The 20,248-nt window shown below is 41.9% G+C and overlaps 1 protein-coding gene across 3 annotated transcripts in view; it reads left to right on the top strand.

Annotated features, from left to right (window-relative positions):
* The window catches only part of crybg1a (crystallin beta-gamma domain containing 1a), a 38,941-nt gene that overhangs the window by 2,228 nt on the left and 16,465 nt on the right, over window positions 1-20,248 (top strand). For 2 of the 3 annotated variants that reach the window (XR_005896210.1, XM_041060200.1), the window contains exons 2-4: window positions 13,056-13,197; window positions 16,506-17,905; window positions 18,758-19,875. Coding sequence is in view for 2 of the 3 variants with exons in the window: in XM_041060200.1 (XP_040916134.1) it covers window positions 13,056-13,197; window positions 16,506-17,905; window positions 18,758-19,875 (2,660 nt within the window). In the remaining variant the exon portion in view is untranslated. Of the gene's footprint in view, window positions 1-13,055; window positions 13,198-15,533; window positions 15,662-16,505; window positions 17,906-18,757; window positions 19,876-20,248 lie in introns of those variants that run through there. The other variant, XM_041060201.1, reaches the window with a different exon arrangement.

Raw genomic sequence — 20,248 nt, 5'->3', positions numbered from 1 at the left:
TTTAATCCAGAAAAAAAGTTCCCAAGCATGCTGAGGATTTAAAAAAATCCCTGGAGCAGCCTGAGGGTCAGTGATATGACAGTATATAGTGTATATTATGAGTTGATGTAAATGTGTCTTCTGTCAAAGATTTAGCCACACTGCGTCCTGCAGAAGCTCTGTCTTTAATCCTGTATCTTTGATTGCATTAGACCATTGTAAGCAGGAATTGTACAGTGCAGTAATTAACTGGATTTTTGCATGATTTTTGCATTGACGTCATAAAGCGTTTTTAATTTGCCAGGTGTTTAATTTACTGGATTAGCTGAAACCAGACTTTCCTGTCTGATCATTTTCTATGAGAACAGTTTGGCCTTTTTAGATATTGTACTGCGTCATGACAGATGTCGATACCACAGTTTAAAACGGCAGCTTCTTTATCATCCAGAAAGTAGGAGTTCTTTTTGTTATCTTAAGGGTTAAAGGATACTATGATGACCTTTCAGTAATATTTCTGTATCGAACTGCAAGTGTGCAGTTTTGTAAGTGACAGCCATATCAGTATTTCAGTAACATAATCTCAGCTGCAAATGATCTGATTTATTCCAGGTTTAATGAGTGCCACGCTTTGTTTCACTGCTCTCTTGTTGATAACACTGTATGTTTTCAGTAACAGTGCATAAGTGATTCTCCAAAGCATTCTTTGCCCACATGGTCCATTCAGGCACGAGCCCTATATTCTGTACTTACAGCACAGAAACGGATGCAACGCTGTAAGAGAATGAGATCATGTTAGTTTGAGGGGATGTTTGTTCTGTCGTGTCAGGGGTGACAGAGGTGAGTCGAGGTGTCCGATGGCGGAGGTGAATTCTGTCAAAGCTCTTTTTGATTTTCCAGCACTGTGACTCGCTGGAATCTGAGGGAGCAGGGAAAGTACAGCCTGCTCAAACTTACTGATAATGTTGAAGGACTGGAGAAGGTTCAATGTTTGTGTTTGACTGTTGGAGTGCTGAGGGGTGAGGACACATACTTTGGAATGTGACTGCAGCAATATAAAAAGGTCTGTAAGGTCCATTAGAAAAAGCTGTTTCCATTTCTCTGACATGCTTTAGCCGTAGTATCTGAGAGCACAGTAAGTGAAAGCTGGCACATTGAACCAAAACAGTGTAATCTAGCAGACTAGATAAGCCCGTCACACCCTGCAGCCGAGGCTGTGGGTTCCTGCCCTTACAATTCCTAGACAATTCCTAAGGTGAGGGTGTGGATGCTGAAATAAACCCGAAATAAACAAGTCAACATTTTTTGGGCACAACCCTTGTGGTACCATACCAATGCAGGAATTAACAAGTAAATCAGCCGTAATGCAATCACTCATACCAGGTTTAATCAGCCGGCATTAACTGATTAAACGTCACAGTTTAAGCAGTGCTGCGCAGGCTGTTTGCAAATGCATGTGCAGCAACTGGCCAATTCTCAGCATGCAGTGACAAGGCAGACTCCCTGTTAGCTGCCTCTAAAGCTGAAAGTCTTTCCTGACCTCACTTCTTTGGAAAAGGCAGTGGGAACATAACAGAAGGAGTAGAAAGGAGTTAGACAGAGTGAACACATCCAAATGGCCATGGTGAAGTGATTGTTACGAGCCAAAATAATGTGTATGAGTTAATCCTGTCAGGCTATATGTTTACAACGTTGTGCAGTTTATTCAATACACTGCCATAATACCTGCACATTTTGGATTCATTATTTAGACTGGCTGTCTAATTAAACTGATAGCAGCAGACAGTGTGCCAGACTGACGTCTGCACTGAATGCTACCTAACCTCGTGCAAACATTGCACCTCTGTGGTGTTGTCCCTCCATGTGATCAGGGTATGAATAAAACTATTTTCAAAAAGTTAAATATTTAAATTTGAAGCGCAGACCATAAATCCCCCACCAAAGAGCCTTTAAACCCGGGGCTTAGCCGGTGCCACTGAGTCAGTTTAGCTATATGTAGTAGTGTAGTGGTGAGTAACCGTGTCTATAATGATTCTAAGGTCATTTCAAGCTGTTCCTCCACTGAGGCATGTACACAAGGGTCTGGTGTTGCATGCTCGCAGACCGCACACAACAAAATCCAAAAGGAAAAACACTGCAGTAGTTGTTTGGGCTGAGCTAAACACACACCCACACACTCCTATACCTCCAGCTTCTTTTATAATAAATAATAATTACAGTAAACCTTTTATATCACTTTGCCAGAAGCAGAGATTGTAAAGTGCTCTGTAAGGAAAAAAAAGGAAAACATAAAACATACTGTTAATGTGTTAATGTTAAATATGCATTCCACGTATAAACCCACAGACATACACATTCACTGACAAATTCAGCCAAATTCAATAAGGTGGATTATGAAAAATGCTTACATGGAACATGACATTTCTGTAATGGACATATGAACTTCTGAACCAGCTACATATCAGCTTTGTGACCGTGAGGGTTTTATTTTATGATGCAATGATAACGGAGGTAAAATTCACTTGATACTTGTGACTGAAATTTATCAACATAGAGCTGACAGAGCTGTGGAGCAGATTCACTGAGAGGCCAAATCTACAAACATCAGTGTCTCGACAGCCGAATTCTCCAGACAGCTGCTGTCAGATTTGAAGGCAAAGCCTTAGAAGGCAAAAGTGTTTCTGTGCTGTGGCTCAGTGCAAGATATACACTCCTGTCCACACCTGCTCATTCGTATGCAAACATGGACGAGACAGGAGGAGACGCTGCACCGGCGCTGTTCTTACTACTGTAAATATTATGTTTATTTGAAATGAGACACGTATAGTGGCAAGAAAAAGTAAGTGAACTCTTTTCTATTTTCATCTGAAGCAGCTCTGTAGGAGCAGGGGTCCAGAATTCCTCCTGAACGTTGTGCAGGTCTGATCCACAGATACTGGAGGTGTTTGATGTTATTGCTGCCAAAGGAGGTTTGACCACTTATTAAAACCAAGGGTTCACTTACTTTTTCCACCAGCACTGTGTTTAATAGGTGTGTTCAGTAAAGACATTGATAGACCTATTAATGATTTGAGCCATAGTACTTGTACTACTACTGTACTTGAAATAGTACTTACTCAGAATCTTTCTGTACAGAAATCCCTTAGTACACACAAGAAAATCCAACTACTGATATCAGTATCAACTGATAACGGCTGTTTTAAAAAACAATCTTTATCATTTCATACTGATGAAACGCTAAACAACAGTTGCCATCCTGTTACTGTTAAGCTGTCAATATCAGAGATTTAATGTGAATTACATTACACTATTACACTTAAAAGTGTGACTTTAAAACGTCCCGGTAACCTGGTGCAGCAATGAGGAAGCTCTCTAAAATGGAAGCAAAAAGCATTTATACCTGACCGCCAACAAAGCCTGTAGATCGATAAGGAATTACACTGAATCACACTGAACTGCCATCGTGCATTTTCTCCTGACAGATCTATGTATCACAGGCTCAAAGAGTCCAAACAAGCAGCACTTCCTGCACTTTGATTTGAAGAAATGCACACCAGGTAGAGTTTTGTTGATAGTTATCTTTCACCTCTGGAACAGTTGCAGAACAGTCATCTACCATTAACAAAAAGCAGCACATCAAAGTCAAAGAAGATGCAGTTGCGCGATACAGGCTGACACAGACTGGATCTTACATGAATAAATCAGATATCAGCAGATGCACCTTTCCTGTGGCTGAGCTGAGCTGAGCTCCAGGTCTTCCTTCAACCTGTTCTCTGTATTAAAGAGCCCCTCCCTGCAGGAATGCACTGAGCCAGCAGAGTAGACCATTGATAAGTAATGATCTACTGCTGATTGATTCCCTGCTGTTGCAGTGTGTGGCAGCTACTTGAGCAACATGACAAGCCTCAAGCAGCCCTAAACAGGTATTGCTTCACATTCCTTAAAAAAGGGCCCATGGCTTTGAAACTCAAGAATTTTTGTCACATGTTCAACCATTTACATTTGAGAGAGAAAGAGAAATCAGATCTACAAGTATTGAGCATTGAACTGTTAGTGTAAGTGTCTGACTTGTCTGACCTGAACAGATTTTTCAGAGCGATTGGGAGAAAGAGGGCATTAAGGTGGGGTTAAAGACAACTTGCTGTGGGCCCAGCTGGGAGAGAAAACAGAATTCACTTACGAGTGAAGGATGTCGCTCCAGGGAGCCGGTTGTGAAATGTGGTGTTGTTTGTTTTAACCGTTGAGGGGGATTCTTGTTTTATGAAGCTTGAAACAGGTTTGCAGGTTGAGAAGTAGCTGTTCTCTGTACAGAAACTGTTAGTAAAAAGCTAAAAGTATGGTTATTTGTCCTGCATCTGCATCATGATGTTCTGTAAAACATAATCTGTTGTGAGATATAACAGCTTACACAGGCTCTGATAGACTGGCCAGTCTAACCTTTGCTGTGGATTAATAAACCAGATGTTTCTGAGGGACGTTTGTTGTCCTGCTGTCACCTGGCTTTGTGACTGACTGGCTCAGTTAAATAAGATCCTCTGACCTTTGGTGTTCTTCCTCCTCCTTGATTACAGTTAAAAGATCTGTCTACAGCGTAACGAGGAGGACGCTTAAAAGCATTTAAATCATACCTGTCATTAACTAAATTGCTACCTGGAGTTTTTACTGACTCTTTCAGCCTTGACTAAAGTATTTTTAGCCACCCTAGCGTTGTGTATTTCTCTCCAGGGGTGACAACAGCAGTTGGTAGGTTAGTCAACCACCGATATCTCATCATATAGTTGATGGATTACACAGATATGATATTTGTGGCCCCCAGAGGATTATAGCTTACACAAAGCAGAGCAGCACCTTTACAGGGAGGAATCTGTTGGTTAAGATGCAGAGATAACATTTTCTCCTCAACAGACCAATTTGCAGTACAGCAAAAACACTTTTCAGGAGGGCAATTCCCTTTTTTTTCAGCTGGAAAAACAGTAAAACTCTCTTGCTTGTAGTTTTGCCAGCACCATTGCTCTTGGCTTGTACATGTAAAACCCACAGCTGAATGCAGCTCTACAAATTACAGCCCTGTCCTTCTGGTTATAGTCTGTGGTGTAATGTAAGAAAATGTAGGAAATCAATGGTCTGTTTCCGAAGTTTGGTGAGTTCAAACAAACTTGTTAATACCAGTTTTCTAAAGTACGTAGTAATAAGTTAAGTTAAAAGTTCAGTGCTGTCTTAAAGGAGTGTTTATTGTCTCTATTAATGCCAGCTAATTGTTGTTCCAGGTGACAGTGACAGGTATGATACCTGATAGCTGAAGCACATCACCCCACCTGTCTGCATTGTTTCAGTTTGCATCTTCATTTTGTTTTGTTTTTTCTATCTTCATTTTTCTTCTTATGCTGCAAGTGTGAAAATGAAAATAGTTAAATCTAAGGAGTGTGGAGGTGGGGATGCGATGAGCTCGAGAATGTTTTGATGTGAGGGAGTGACGTGTGAGGCATGTCAGCGTTCTTAAAACAGCAGGAAGTTTTTGTAGTTTGTCAGGTTGCAGCCAGCAGCTAATTACTTATGACTCCATTACCACATGACAAATATTGTTTACATCCTCCAAAAATCCCTGAGTCTTGGAAATTCAGATGTAAATCCTGAACCTGAATTCCTCCCCGATCCTACGTAACTGAAGCTATGTTTTTTTGTGTACATTTAAATGTAGTTGTGCGCATGCAGCTATTTGATAAACCAGCTGCAAATGCAACCAATGATAAACTGGATTAGTGGGTCGACTGGCAAAGCTAGATTTAAATAATAACACATGGATTTTAAAATAACAGCTACCACAACAACTGATACTAGTACAACCAGAAATACATCTCCAGCAGCAGCAGCAGTGAACGCCACTTTTACTGCTGAAACTGTGCCAGCGTCTCACAAGTTCATTCAATGTGCTACTACTGTGTAGAAGGGGTAGAGCTATTGTTCCAGTTTTGGTTGCTGGCTCGGTGCAGTGTGAGCCCTGATACCTCTGTAAAGGTTGGATAAATCAGGATGAGTAGGCGCCTTGAGAAATTTTCAGTTTGTAACCTGGGAATGAGTTGGTCATTTGTTTTTTCCCTGAAAGGCGAGCAGTCAAATGTTGTCACTCAGTCGTGGCTGTTAGTCCTTGTGTGTCTGTGTCTGTGTTTGGGTATATCTGGTGCCATTGATTTGTGTGTACTCCCAGTATGACCTGCGCCCTGCTGGCTCTGTAAGCCTCTGGTTTTGTTTAGTTCATTATTTGACCAAGTCAGTCCGTGTTTCCACAGTGTCAATAGTTGTTTGCCATCTTACTGTAGAGGGGTGTTAGTCCATCAGAACCTTTCATTATAGCTGCAGTTATAAGGAAAGTTACAGAAGATGAATCATCAGTTAGTATTTGCATTGTGAATACATTTTGACTTGCGATGGTCGTGCGCTTCTTACTGAATGGCAGTCAGGAAGACTGGGTGTTAACTCCAGCATAAATAACCCATTGTCGCCCTTTTGTGTATCAGTCGGGCCTCAAACACAGCCATTGAAATCAAGGTGAGGGAGCAGCAGACAGGCTGGAGTGTCTAAAGTAAACACGACCTGGCTTTGGTCCTCAAAAACAAACCTGCTTTTGATCCTGTATGCATTTATTCACTGGTGAATTTTAAACACACAAACTAATGCAATTGCGCAGTTGTCCCAGAAACACACCTCCAGCACTGTGAAATGAGTGGTTTCAGTCCAGTTGGGATTAGTCAGCAGCGTGGGCTGACTCAAGTGTTTCCTCGGTGAAGAAAGTTCTCATTGTTAAAGGAATTAGAGGAATACTGGAGTTCATCATCATTATTGCAACACACAGAGCATGGGAGGACATGCAGTCTTTATTGTCTCACTGGTTTGAACTTCTGCTCCTCAGACTTCTACTGTTTTTGCCACTTTGCATTTTTTAAATTTTTGCATGAAACAGAAAAAGGAGCTTGACGCAAAAATAAACAAGGCATTTTTATTCATTTGTGAGAAGGTATCATCTTATACTCTGTACAGACCATTAATGCTTTCTGAACATATAGAGAAGATGTAAAGGCTTGGCGTCAGCGGGTCACATTATTGCTTCTCAGATCCTATTTAGAATTTGCTGGTACCATAAATGTGGAAGCCCATTACTGCCAGGAAGATTAAATGCTAGGGATGAAAAAAATCAGAATTAAACTGCAGTCCAAAACTACTAAAGATATTATCTCTATTAATTGTGATATATTATCTATTAAAATTTGGACTTGGACAATATTTGACATAGCATCTCATTATTTTGACTTTCCAGTCTCATCACAAGTGTTTCTGTTGTTTCCTGGCAGCTTCCATACCAATACGTATAAATAAAAGCGAGTATGAAATACGACACTGGAAAAAGCGAGCGCGAGAAAAAAAAAAGGATAGCTGAGATTATATATGGGTTTCTGTCTCTCCTTCCAAAGTCAACATGTCAGCATTATGAGCTGCCACCATAACACTGTCATCAGCGTGTACTTGTGGTAACATCACAAATGCCTCTCTTCCTGAAGGTGATTGGAACAGTTGATATACTGGATGCATTTTACTGCTTCCACTACACTTTGCTTTCTGCAGGTTAGAGCACACATGACTGCATCATGTCTGCAGTCTTCAGTGCAGGAAAAGACTCCAGAGTGTTCAGAAAACACGTTGGCTTGGTTTGTTCGTTGCACGTCATCGTACCGGTTATTGGGTCCAAGTGGAAATGTAGAGGCTGCAGCCTACTGGTTGTTACAGACCCACCCAGCATCTGGCAAACGCTCAGCCCTGCAGCAGTTGTTCAGGTCAAATTGCTCAGTCGCTCTTACAAACAGCGGCTGTTTTGGATTCCCAGTGCGAAGCCAATTCAGAGCATGTTTATATCTTAAGCTTAGTGTATTAGTTGGTTTGTACAGCGTTATTTGTTGCACACAGTAACTGCAGGCATGTTTCAGCTCCAGTCGTCGCTGCTGTGTTGTCTAAACATGAACCTGTGACGTGTGAGTGTGAAACTTTTGGATTTTGCTGTATTGATCCTGATCTTAGGGGCCGGCTCCACGTTTCTTATTGGGCAGTTTGACCCCTGGATAAAGCCCTTGCACCAGGCAGCAGTCCAGCTGTGCCCAATCCGCACCACACACCGTTCCTATTGTGTACAGCAGTCAACACCAGTGCCTCTCCTCAGCGTGGTTTTAGTTTTCTTATATTGGAACAAAATATCCTCCATCAACAGCCTCCGGTGACTCATTATACCCCTCATATACCCAACACAGGGTGAGTCAGTAGTTGAAACGTTTCCATCCCTTGTTTGAGTTTATTCAGTAGCTCCACACGGGTCGGCAGGTTTGCCGAGCTAACTGAAATCTGTTTGTTTAATCTGCCTTTTTGTTTCTGAGCACTGAAAGATGAGTTTGTGTTAATAACCTTTTCATGGCAGCAGCATGTTGTGTCAATGCGGTGCTAATCTCTGGGTTGCATGAGAGAACCTACAGGGGATGAAGTTCATGGACGGTTTGGTGGAAGCGCGTGCATGCATGTGCCTGTGTCGTGTGACAAGTAAATATAGCTGAGTTTTACCTTCCACAGAGTCAAGGAGCATGTTTCTCTGGCTAAATGTGAAAAAGCCAAGGGAGTTTACCACCGTTGCTATTTACAGTCTGTTGTGTAGATTAGTTTATCTTTGTTGGCCTCTCATGTTCAGATTAGCTGTCAAGGTAACAAAAAGTCCTTCAAACTGGAGAAAAACAACACATATGAGCATTTTCTTATAAATATATTATTTTTAAATCTAATTTTACACATTTACAGCACAGACAAACAGAAAATAAGCAGTCAGATTACATTTGAACAGGTAACATTGTAAATTAAATGGTCAGCACACTTTGGTATTTTGGGAAATTCTTATTCACTTTCTCATGTTTGTATGTTAAAGCTGAAGCTATCTCAGCATAACACCAGGAAACAGGGAGGGAACAGCAAGAATACGAACACCTCTTAAATTAATATGTTATATCTCTTTTGTTTAATCTGTTAAAAACCAAACTGGAAGAACAAATTGTGGTTTCATGGGTGCGTCGTGTGCTGGACTGTTTCATGGTAGTGGCAGTAACTTCCTGGAGTTTTGAGTGGTTGCTTTTTAACCTCACAGTGACAAGACTCCAGAGGAATAATAATAAGCTGTTTCTCTAAGGTTTGGCCAAGTTAAGCTACAAAACAAAACAACCCCTATCAGGTTAGTTCTTTACTCACTGGTCATTAACACATGACTTGACAAATTTGTTGTTGTGGTAACGTTACTGCAAGACAGTTTTTAACAGCCTTACATTCAGCCACATGTTTTATTCCCATATATGTGGGGTAGAGTCCAAAATACTTCCTCATGACCTGTAAATGCTTTAGTGTGACGAGTGTTCATTCAGCACAGTTCACTTGTTTCCTCTTCATCACTAGTTTTCCAGTTTACTTACAGGATGACAGGCAGGACAAGATGTCACGCATTAGATCAGACTGTACTGTGCCCCCCCCCCCGGAGCTCAAGGCACTAAACACTGAATATGATCAGATCATTAGAGATCAGAGTAAACTTCTTGCTCATATTTCATCATTGGAAATCTACTGATACCATGGTATGTGCCCATATTATGGTCAAGATTTAAACCTCTAATTTCAGCCGCTTTACACTATTTCACAGCTGTTTGCTTCAGGTTTGCTGTGCAGCATGAAGATGTTAATACATTACTTAGAATGGAGGCTTGCAACTGTACCATACTGATGTAGCTTTTATCGAGAGTCTTTCATTCTTGGTCTCAAATTGACTGATTGCTTGCTTGTTTGTTTGTTTATTTAGTCAGACCTTCTTCTTTTCCATCTGTAGACCCTATTAAACCAAATCTTTTCCAGAAGATAAGCTTCTACCACCACCACCACATTTTTGAGGAATGACATCAGTTGCCATGGTGCATCAAAGGCATAACAGCAAATATTCCTCGTTAAAATCTAAAAAAAAAAAAAAAATGTGTGCTCACAACAGTGGAGCTTTTGTCTGTGTGCAACAAAGAGAAGGTTCAGACAAGTTAGAGCTGGTTTGTGCCTGCATGTCCACAGAGTGTGAAAGAGACAGATTTCTGTAACTTTTCTGTAGCAGGGTCAGGGCTTAGGATGGATAGTTAGCTGTCAGAGTTCTGAGGATGGCCTTCAAACACGTGCTCACAGGCATCCTAACTCTCTTTGCAGCCCAAAGGTTACGTTAGGTTCAAAGGTTGCACAACGCATTGGTCACTTTTTCCTCTCACAATAAGCTTTCACAGAATTCCAACCTGACCCACCCTAAAACTCAGCCCTGTCTCACTCACTCACTTTTTTTTTGTCTCTCTGTTTATTTGATTTTTTTTGTTCACTTTTACTTTGAAGGTCAGATCGGCAGGTTGTCTTTTACATCACACCTTCAGAGAGCCTTCATGTCTGTTTGAAACTGAAGCTGAAAACAGATTCTTTCAGTTTTAGGCACCTGAAGCACAGGACAATGAAAAATAAACAAATAAAAAAAAACAAAAACCAAAACACACAGAAAACAATTGCTTTCACAATCTCCTTATTAGACCGCAGTGCAATGCAAATACAAATACTAGATACATTGAGCTGTTTTAGCTGGAATTATACTTGTTAAGGTGCAACTGGATTGAAGAAATGCAAAGAATTCTTTCTTACGGACAAATTTGTGATCTGACAAGAATAAAGCAGAATGAATTTATGACAAAGCCTGATTACTGTAGGGCACATCCACCTAATATCACACTGCTGCCATGACAGTTGCTGTGTGAAATCCCACACCACGCTATAAATCAGTATTCACGCTGGAGGCATCTACGGCAGGACAGGAACACGTGATGCAGCCGTTATAACCCGGTGTAAGAGCTGATGCTGCTGTAAAGAGTAGAGCTGTTCAGTATGAAAAGCGCCCTGAGATAACTTCTGTTATGACTTGGCGCTATATAAATAAAATTGACTTGTTGCCTCTCTCCATCTACATGTATCAGCATGATTAGACTCTGGTGTAATTTTAATACTCGTATGACGATGTTTGATTGATAGCAGCAGGTCTGTGCTTGTTTCTTGGGGGTTGTTAGGAAGCCTTTTAGGAAAACGTGCAGTTTTTTTTCTCTCTTTCCCGCCTTATGAACTCCTTCTCTCCCTCCTGATTTATGTTTACTGGATTCTGGATCTGGTGGCTGGAGGGCAGATCACTTGGCCTGGCTCGCAGGTGGAGGGAGGTAGTAGAGGATCCGGGGGGTTGGGGGGGGGGGGGGGGGGGGGGGGGGGGGGGGGGGGGGGGGGGGGGCGTGTCCTCCTTTTCCACTGTCTCACACCGTCTTCCACTCCTCCCAAGACCTCAACCCCGTCTGCCTCTCCACCCAGACCATTTTAAACACACCTCTGCCTGACATCTGTCTGCTACTTTGACTGGGCTTTATTAATGAGTACAGTACAGACTCATTTAGCAAATATTATCTCTTTTCCCCTTTTATTTATCTGTTATATTTTTACATTTTAACTCCTACAGAAGATCACACAATCAGATGATCTGCCTGTCTTAGCAGAGATAAAGCCACTGAGGTTCATGTCAGGTGAGGCATGGCTCAGCCTGCACAAAGTATGTGAATATTGGTAGAATACCTATGAGCACCCTGTATCTACTGCTCTAGTACTCTGGCCATTCACAGGTTGAAAGCATAGAATAACTCTTGGACTTAATCTAGTATTTACTACTTTACTGTGCATTAATTATCTAACATTTCCTCCCAAAACTGCTTGTATCTGTAATCAACAAGCAGTGATAGCAGCTGCTGTGAAAAGGCTGGATGTTCATCTCCATGTTGGCCAGAATATGTTCCTCAGTCAGCACAGCAGTCTGCCATTAACTGATTCCATTTCAAAGTCTTTCATCAACGAAAAGGCACTGCAGGACTCTAATTCATGTCAGCTGAATTGACTTTCTGCCAGTGTTATTGGAAAACCTGTCTAGCTCTGCCCCCTTGTGGGGAAAGACAGTATTACATAAACTCATGCCCTGGTTCTGCTGTAAGGAGGCAATGTAAAATTACAGAAAGACGCCAACAGAATATTTTTGTAATGCAATTACGACTTGACAGACAATATCCAGCAATCAGCTGAAGTTTCTGTTCTACTACAGGTCCTCCCATAATGCAACATGCATGCAATGTTGCTGAACTTGACCTCGCAGCTGGAGGCTGAGCCCCTGACTCTGTGGACAGCACAGTGCAGCGTTTCAGGTGTAGCACGTGTTGTTGAAATGAGGAGGAATGTCTGTCGTTGTGTCATTGTGTCGGACCGCTCGCTGCTCAGAGGACTGGTTCCAGACTGGGTGTGATTCCTCTGTAAACGCTCTAGGCAACTTTCTAACTTAGGCAACAGAAAAAAAACCTAAAACACTCCCCCTTGAAACAGGTTGACGTCCTCATGCCTCACACGTGTCCTAGAATCCTCGATGACCCTCTAATTGCTCAGTTTGCCGCTGGGGAATGTCAAGTGTCATATTGTCTGGCTACTCTGTGTGTTTTTCCAGCTCAACACAAAGTCTGAATGAAAAAACGTCGAGTCAGGGCTGGGTTTGAGGTTTTATTTGTATATTGCTCATGACTAGCATTACTGTATGTGGACACAGGGGACAGCCCATGATCCTATATGTACGTTTGACCTAAACCAACACAGCAACTTATGTTTCAGCTAAGCCTTTAAAGTGGTGTGTTCGTGTTCTCAGTGCTGTATAAGTAAAAAATTATTTTACTTTGATTATTGTTTCACCTTTAATATGTAATTGGAAATAAACTTTTTTATTCAGAGAAATGTTAAGAAAAACAGTTGTAAACTGCAGCTACAAGGTTTAATGAATGGTGTTTGATGAGTACATAATAAAAACATCAGCATTATACAGTGAGAAGTGAAACAAAGGCTAATGACATAACATCCTCTCTGTCCCCTCTCCTCCCCTCTCCTCCCCCTCTGTCTCTCCCTGTGTGTTTCCTGCCTCCCTCTGTCAGGAGCTACGACCAGATGAGTGTTTCCACAGAATGTAGTTTCCGGACTGAGTCGGACTGGGACCCTCATTCTGAGTCCACCTCCATGATCAGCTTCGACATGACTCAGCCAGGCAGCCCTACTTCACCCTCCAAATTCTTCAAGGTTGGTTTTACTAACGCATTTTCACACTTATCATCAGTGTTGGACGGAAAACTGAAACTTTGACAGATTGGTACATGTGCTTTGTGCTTTTACTTCTGCTTAACTGGAGTCTTTCCATGTCATACTACTATTATACTTCTACTCCACTGATACTTTTCAGAGACAAATATTGTACCTTTTACTCCACTGCATTTATCTAACAGCTGTAGTTACTAGTTACTTTTGTGAGTCAGATTTAACATAAAAACATATAAGCTCAGAAAACGTGATGCACTATAGAGAGTAAAACATTATAGAAAATAGTTTAAAATATCTCCACCTCAACCTGCAAGAACAGTAAAATACTAGTTACACACTCTTGAATCAGCAGTAATAATCTAATGATCTAATATATTACACCATGTTTCTGCATTTTGAGCACTTTGTACTTTTGTTCATTTCTCAGCAAAGTGTTAAATATGTTTCCAGAACATGCTCCAAATATCATACTTGCTACTGCTTGTAGCAAAATGACAATACCTGCACCACCTCTGTGTCTGTTACGGTCTGTTGACCTGGAGTAACAGAGCTTTATCTACTGTACATTTATAGGATACAACAGTAATGACTCAACAAATGCAAAAAAGTAATTAGGTCACAGGTGAAAGTGAGCCGGGCAGCAAACAGTAGATGGGTATGTTTTGTGTACCTGTAGACTGTGTACCTATGCATAAAATGCACACTATTTTATGTAGATTGTATGTTTATATGGTTGCATTGAAGGTTAGGTTCATGCTTCGCTTTCCTTTCCAGTTTATTCTCCAAACAGCTGCAACGCTGCATGACATCACTGATTTCAGGCTGTTTTCACTCATTTCTGCCTGTAGGGGACAGTGGTAAATGCTCAGTGTCTGACTAGCCTGTCTTAGGTGATTGGAATAACATATTGAGGGGCCGTAAAAGCGTGTTTCCCCTTTAAGAGGAGATTCACATGCAGTAATCCCATGGGATCCCATAGTCCCAGGGCTACTTTCCATACACTCAAACCTGTCGAACCTGCTCTCACTGATATTTGTGTCAGTGGCAGTTTTTGAAAAGATACACTGGAGGATGTTCATGTGTTCATTAAGTTTTCATGAATTCACTCATGTCATTTTGAGGGTTTATAACTAACTACAAGTAGAATTTTTACTTGCTTTAAGTTCATAGCTAAAAAAAAAAAAACCCAGTAAACTCCCTTTGTTTATGTTTTGGATGAAAGATCCAATGCCCTGCAGTGTTTAACAGTATTTAACAGTTAATTAACATCATTGTTCCTGTATGTGCCTTTCTTATTATCTGCTGCTGAGAGAACGAAGCAGAGCTTTGGCTCACAGATAAGGAAGTGGGCCAAAATGCACACAGATATGGTGCTATATCTCCACCTACCTGACATTTGTCATTGCTATGAGTAAATACTAGGGGAATGCTCCGTGGAGAGCTAATACTACAGTGGTAGGTTTGCACAGAGGGACGCTACCAGCCGTTCAAGACTAAGACTTACACTGGACACTGGCTTTTTTTTTTTTTTTAATGTTCTCTGCTTCATCACTGTGGATTTGTGAATGAGTCAAAACAACCTGGAGGTACAGTGTCGCAGCTTTTGACTTCATATTAAAGTGAAAACAATGTTAGATCCCAGAGAGGATTTTCAGTGAGGTGTCTGCATTTCATTTTATTTAGACATGAACCGGAAAACCCAGCCACAGGCCATCTGTACCTGCCGTTTGCTCAGTGAAACTATCTGAATGTGGAGACTGGTTTTTCTAACAGAATAAATACAGATCAGAAAGTACTCCGGGAATACTCAGGTTTAAGTCTCAGAACAGTAAAAATAAAAAAATACTAATTAGATTGTATTTACTTACTCTTACAGGGTCGTTGAACCTTTGACCTGTCACTGTATGGTTCCTGTCTGAGTGTTAAGTGTAGTAGAGTTAACTGACATACTCTGAACTCTTCTTAAATAAAGGCACAGTAGATAACAGATGTACTATTGATTTGCCCAGCTTTAGAGTGAGGAAGGGTGGGGTTGTCTCCAGCAGGCGTATCCACACCCACAGTTTGACTGGATTGTGGATTTCTTTGGCTTGTTTGCCATGTGAACCGTCTTTCACAATATTTCTTTTTCTTTTTTTTTTCACATTGTTGCTGTGATGCAAATAGCCATGCCCTCAAGTCAGGCACTTTGTTCAGAGCTGGGACACTTAACTGTAGAAACACACCAGTCATTTCAGCGAGCAGAGCCTGTCTGTTCATACTGTATTTTCAATGTAGGACACTGGCTTTTGTGCCTACCTAGTTCAAGGACCAGTGTCAGGATCATTCTGTCTTCTAAAGGACATAAATATGGACTTATTTTATCTGCTAATTTTACAATCTGAGCATTAATTAGACACAAAACTCCAAAGGAATTCAACAGGTTCGACTCCAGGAAGTCCAAATGGTATGTAACTGTTGTTTTGTTACATTGTGGTTCATGCTTCTTGTCTTAACATGTGATCTGTAGACTGCAACTACAATAAGCCGGGTTTTGCAAGGTGTGTGTTATGGCGGCATAGTGTTTTGTCCTTTGTGTTCGGTCTGTTGGTATGAATTCTGTTAAAATCTTTCATTGACACGCTAGGATGTGGTTTATATTTGACTACACAAGCACTTTGAAGTCTCTGCTGTCCCATTCACACTGTCCTAATTTAATGATGCTGTTCTCATTAATTAAACGTCTCTTTTCAGAGTCTAAGAGCCTGGACTTCGTGTTTTTATTGTTTATGTACAGGTAGAAGCTCTGACCCTTGAGCTAAGCATCAGAGAAGTTTTCTGTCACTCTAGTTAGTCATTAGTCATCAGTGTGTTGGTGTTTGCAACAGGTTGTCTTTTACTAAGGGTTAGAAAACAGAATGTTAAAGAAAAGTAAGTGATGGTCATTTTTTTTATAGACGCTTAACCTTTTTATTGTCATCTTGAAAAAAAAAAACAGTAACCTAAAAACACTTTTAGTGGTTCCCATAGTCCAATACACTTTAATTTCTTAAGACATCATTCTGTCTTTTACATAAGCTGAGGTATATTTGTGTTTGCATTTTTAGAATGAAACAGTTTCATCCATTTTTTTGCTAGACTATCTTTTCCTGACTTCTGCATCTTAATCTCGTCCCTCTTCTAAAGTGCTGTACATGCTTTTATTTTGCGGGTCATAAAAATGGGATTGTAATGGTCCATATTTTAACTGCAATGGTTCTGCCCACCTCTGTGTTTTTGTTTCTGTCTGTTTCTTTTCTGTCCTCTTCCAGAATTTGGAGGAGAAGAGGGGAATGTTTGATCGCCTCAGCAGCTTCTTCAACTCCAAGAGAAAGAAGAGCGGTAGTAGGCAGCGCTCAGACACCTCCGCCGATGCAGGTTCCCCAGCGTCGCCCTCGTCTCCGCGTTCACCCCAGCCTGAACAGGAGGATGGGCTAAAGACTCCAACTCCTTCTCGAAAAGACAGTGAGCTAGCAGGGCCGCGTGATGAACAGGGCAAACCAGGTGACACCCTCAGCCAAAGCTCCAGTCCCAGCGCCTCGAGCATAGTTTCTGAGTTCACAAACGAAGCAGAGCTCCCATTCGCAGACAATAGCAGCAGTGGTCAAAGCAGTGTGAGGGAAGTGAGTGTGTGCCGGGTGAGCACAGCCGGCAGTGAAAGGAATTCTGGGAATGTGACTCCCACCACTCTGGACCCTGCTACTACCACTCACCCAGGTGCAGACTCGAGCTCAGATGTAGGCTTTGCAGAGTCGGTGGTGGAGGAAGTAAGCAAGAGGCTGCACGTTCATTTAGATGAAAGCATCCTGAAAAATGCAGAGGGCTCCAGCACAGTTAGCCCGACCGCGCTGTCATTTAAAATCCCCCTATCCACGACAGCTGAGGCTCCAAAGTCGCCTAACTTAACTTCTATAAGCTTAGCGTCAAAGAAATCCTCGGTGAAAGTTGGAGAGAAGGGACACAGCACTTCCCTAACAGGAATAACATTACGCCCTCAGTCTTCCACCTCACACCTCAACACGACTCAACAGGAATATGAAAACTCAGGAGCCAAAAGGAGGGCTCAGATATTCTCTGGGGAAACTATAGCCGCATGGAGCCCTTCACCCGAGACAGAGGAAGTACCCCGAGGTGATTCTCCTGTCCAACTCCACAAAGCCATATGGGTGGAAACACACCTGGGAGAGGAGGAGGTAGGGGAGAGGGAGGGGGAGAAAGAGAAGGATACAATGAAAGAATGGGAGGAGGGTTTCAGAGCAGACTCGCCTCCCGTGTTGGCTATACCTGTCACAGTGATTCCTGAGGACGACTCCGTCACTCAGGGCACAGCAGATAGCCCCTCCACCTCCTCAGAGACTTTGCCGCCCAGCGGCAGCTTGCCAGAGTCAGCCATCTCCCTGGCACTGACTACAGGGGAGTTCCAGACAATCTTGCTGCAGCCAGAGGAGCCTGACACTGGCACAGACTCAAAGCAGAGTTCCCTTCAGGAGAGACGCAGACCAAGAGAAACTCGTGTTACGCGCAAGACTGTGAATCTGCCTTCGAAGCACAAGGTTTTTGCCCATCAGGTGTATGTTAGCCCAGAGCCAAGTTTGGACGGGGACGAACCGACAGGAGAGGAGCACAGCAGAGATTCAGCTTCTGAGGTTTCAGATACAACGGAAGTGAAACAGTGAGTATCTGTCTGTTTTTATTTTCTGCGCTTAGTGTTTAGTAGCCCCTTTGATCCTGGGAGGAACAGAAAGGCAAAGAGAGCTAAGCTGGCATGCAACCTGAGCTCTGAGTTCCCATGCTCCATTGTACCAGATGAGAACAATGCAGGCTAAACCTGCACTTAGGCACTGAAATATTCATATACAGTCCATTTAATCATACGGAAACAGTGACGTTTCTCTAGAACACACTGTAGATGACACTTAAAATTCTTAAGAAGTAATTGTTACTTATCAAACAGCAAATGTAGTAATAATGAACCAAAATATTTCTTTCATTTTGTCAAGTTTCAATTGAAATGAAGGTCACCTTCGCTGTGTTTACCTATGGTGTATATTCACTACCTGAATAAGTTAGTCATTACAGAACTTGACGGGCAACTGGCGACTGCTGCCTGCACACTTTTGTTTGGCTTTAGGGTTACGTAGATACACTTAGACACGTGGCTACGGAATAAATGACATATAAAGAGATACTGCTCCACAGAAGGAGGAATGAACAGTGCTGTGACCATGGTAACACCTTGTAAATTTTTGAGTTACTCTGCGCTCCAGGCTAAAGACTGAAAAATACCTGAGGACGGATTTATGGTTTGAGAACTCCTGCAGGGTGATACTCAAACACAAATCAAGTTTGAAAACAGTGTGAAAACACATGTGCAGATCACATGTTTAAAATCTTGAAGTGAAAAGTGTCCTTAGTTACTTTGCACCATGGGTTGTTTCTTATTTAACGACTATGTAGTTGTAAAGGTTATTTTAATTAAAGTATTCCTGTTAATGCTTCCTTTTCTCTGTCTCTCTCCTGTCAGACTGCCAAACCTCCAAAATGACAACAATGCAGAATTCAAGGAAGCCAACCTTGAGACATTCACAACAGCTGAGACTACGCTCCCTGACTCAAATACTCCTGAACTTCTAGTTAAAGAAAAAACAGACTCTCCGGTCTCTGATTTTGATGATACCTCTGCACCCTCAGACATGTACAAAGCAAAGTCACAAGCGTCAGGGTCTGGGGTAAGAAGCCAAGAGACCAGCCAGGCTGTACCCTCTAAGCGAGGGCTGAAAGCAGCAGTGGAAAGTCAGCATACCACTGCAAGTGGAGCAAAGATCCCATCCTCTGCAGCTGGAAGCAAGGCCAAAAATGTCACAACAAAGGCAAAAGGCACAACAGAGGGCACGAAAGTGGGAACTCTGGGTGATATTCCACTACAGAGGGAACATAGTAATGAGAAAACAGTTTCTGTGTCACCAGCATTCAAGGACCAGAGCACCAGCAGTTCCTCGAATGCAACAAGTTCAAAGTCTAAAATCCCCAAAAGGTCAACATCAGATGCTGATGTGAAATCACCAGTGACAGCAGATAAAACATCAGTGACTGAAGCTTCAGGGGTCACTTCCAAACTGCAAAAGCAACCTAGAACCAAAGAATCTTTGAAATCTCCCGTCACTACTACCAAAGCTGGCAGGAAACCAAGTTTTGAGGAAGCTAAGGGAGGGAAATCTGTGTCAGGAGACATTTCTCCCACAAAACACACATACAAGACAGGAATAAAGCTTATGAAAGAAAAGTCAGATGAGGACACTGGCTCTGTAAACCTGGTAAATGGCATGGAGAAAGATCACAGGGAGAGCAGTGTTAAAACAGGACACCAACCTGACAGGGAAAGTCTGGATGTTAAAAAACAGCCTCGGAACAATGTGGAGAGTGATGCCTCCTCGGCATCAAAGACTCGGTTGCCCATTTCATCTCCAACAAGAAAGAAGAATGACAGTATAACACAAGCCAGTGGCACCAGCTATAAAAAAGTTTCATCTGGTCAGACGGACTCAGACAGACCCAGAAAGAGTTCAGACCAGCAAGAAGTACCTCCTGGAAAGAGACATGGTACTGACATACCTTTGCCGCTCCCTGAAAGTCCCAAGAAAGGTAAGACAGCATGACCACAACTTTGTTGTCTGCTGGGCAGTAAATCTGTCAGCTCCTGTACTGTTTACTTTATACCTAAATACATAGGTCACCTTACCAAATCCTTTTAGCCCTTCTGTTGATGGTTCATGTTTTAAAGGAACAGCTTTACATTTTGGAAACAGGTTTATTCTTGCTGAGTATTAGATGAGAATGTTGATACCACTTTCTTGAATACATGGTAAGCATGAATCTTGAGTTAACATTGAGTTTAGCTTCGCTTAAAGACTGGAAACAGGAAGAAAGAGCCTGACTCTGACCAAACTTAACAAAATCCACCAACCAGCCCCTCTAAAGCTCACTAATTAACATGTTGTATCTTTTTTGTTTAAAA

Source organism: Toxotes jaculatrix, chromosome 17 (genome assembly GCF_017976425.1).
Source record: "Toxotes jaculatrix isolate fToxJac2 chromosome 17, fToxJac2.pri, whole genome shotgun sequence".
NCBI lineage: Eukaryota > Metazoa > Chordata > Actinopteri > Toxotidae > Toxotes > Toxotes jaculatrix.
The sequence above is the reverse complement of the archived record's forward strand: the minus strand, read 5'-3'. Positions and strand labels throughout refer to the sequence as shown.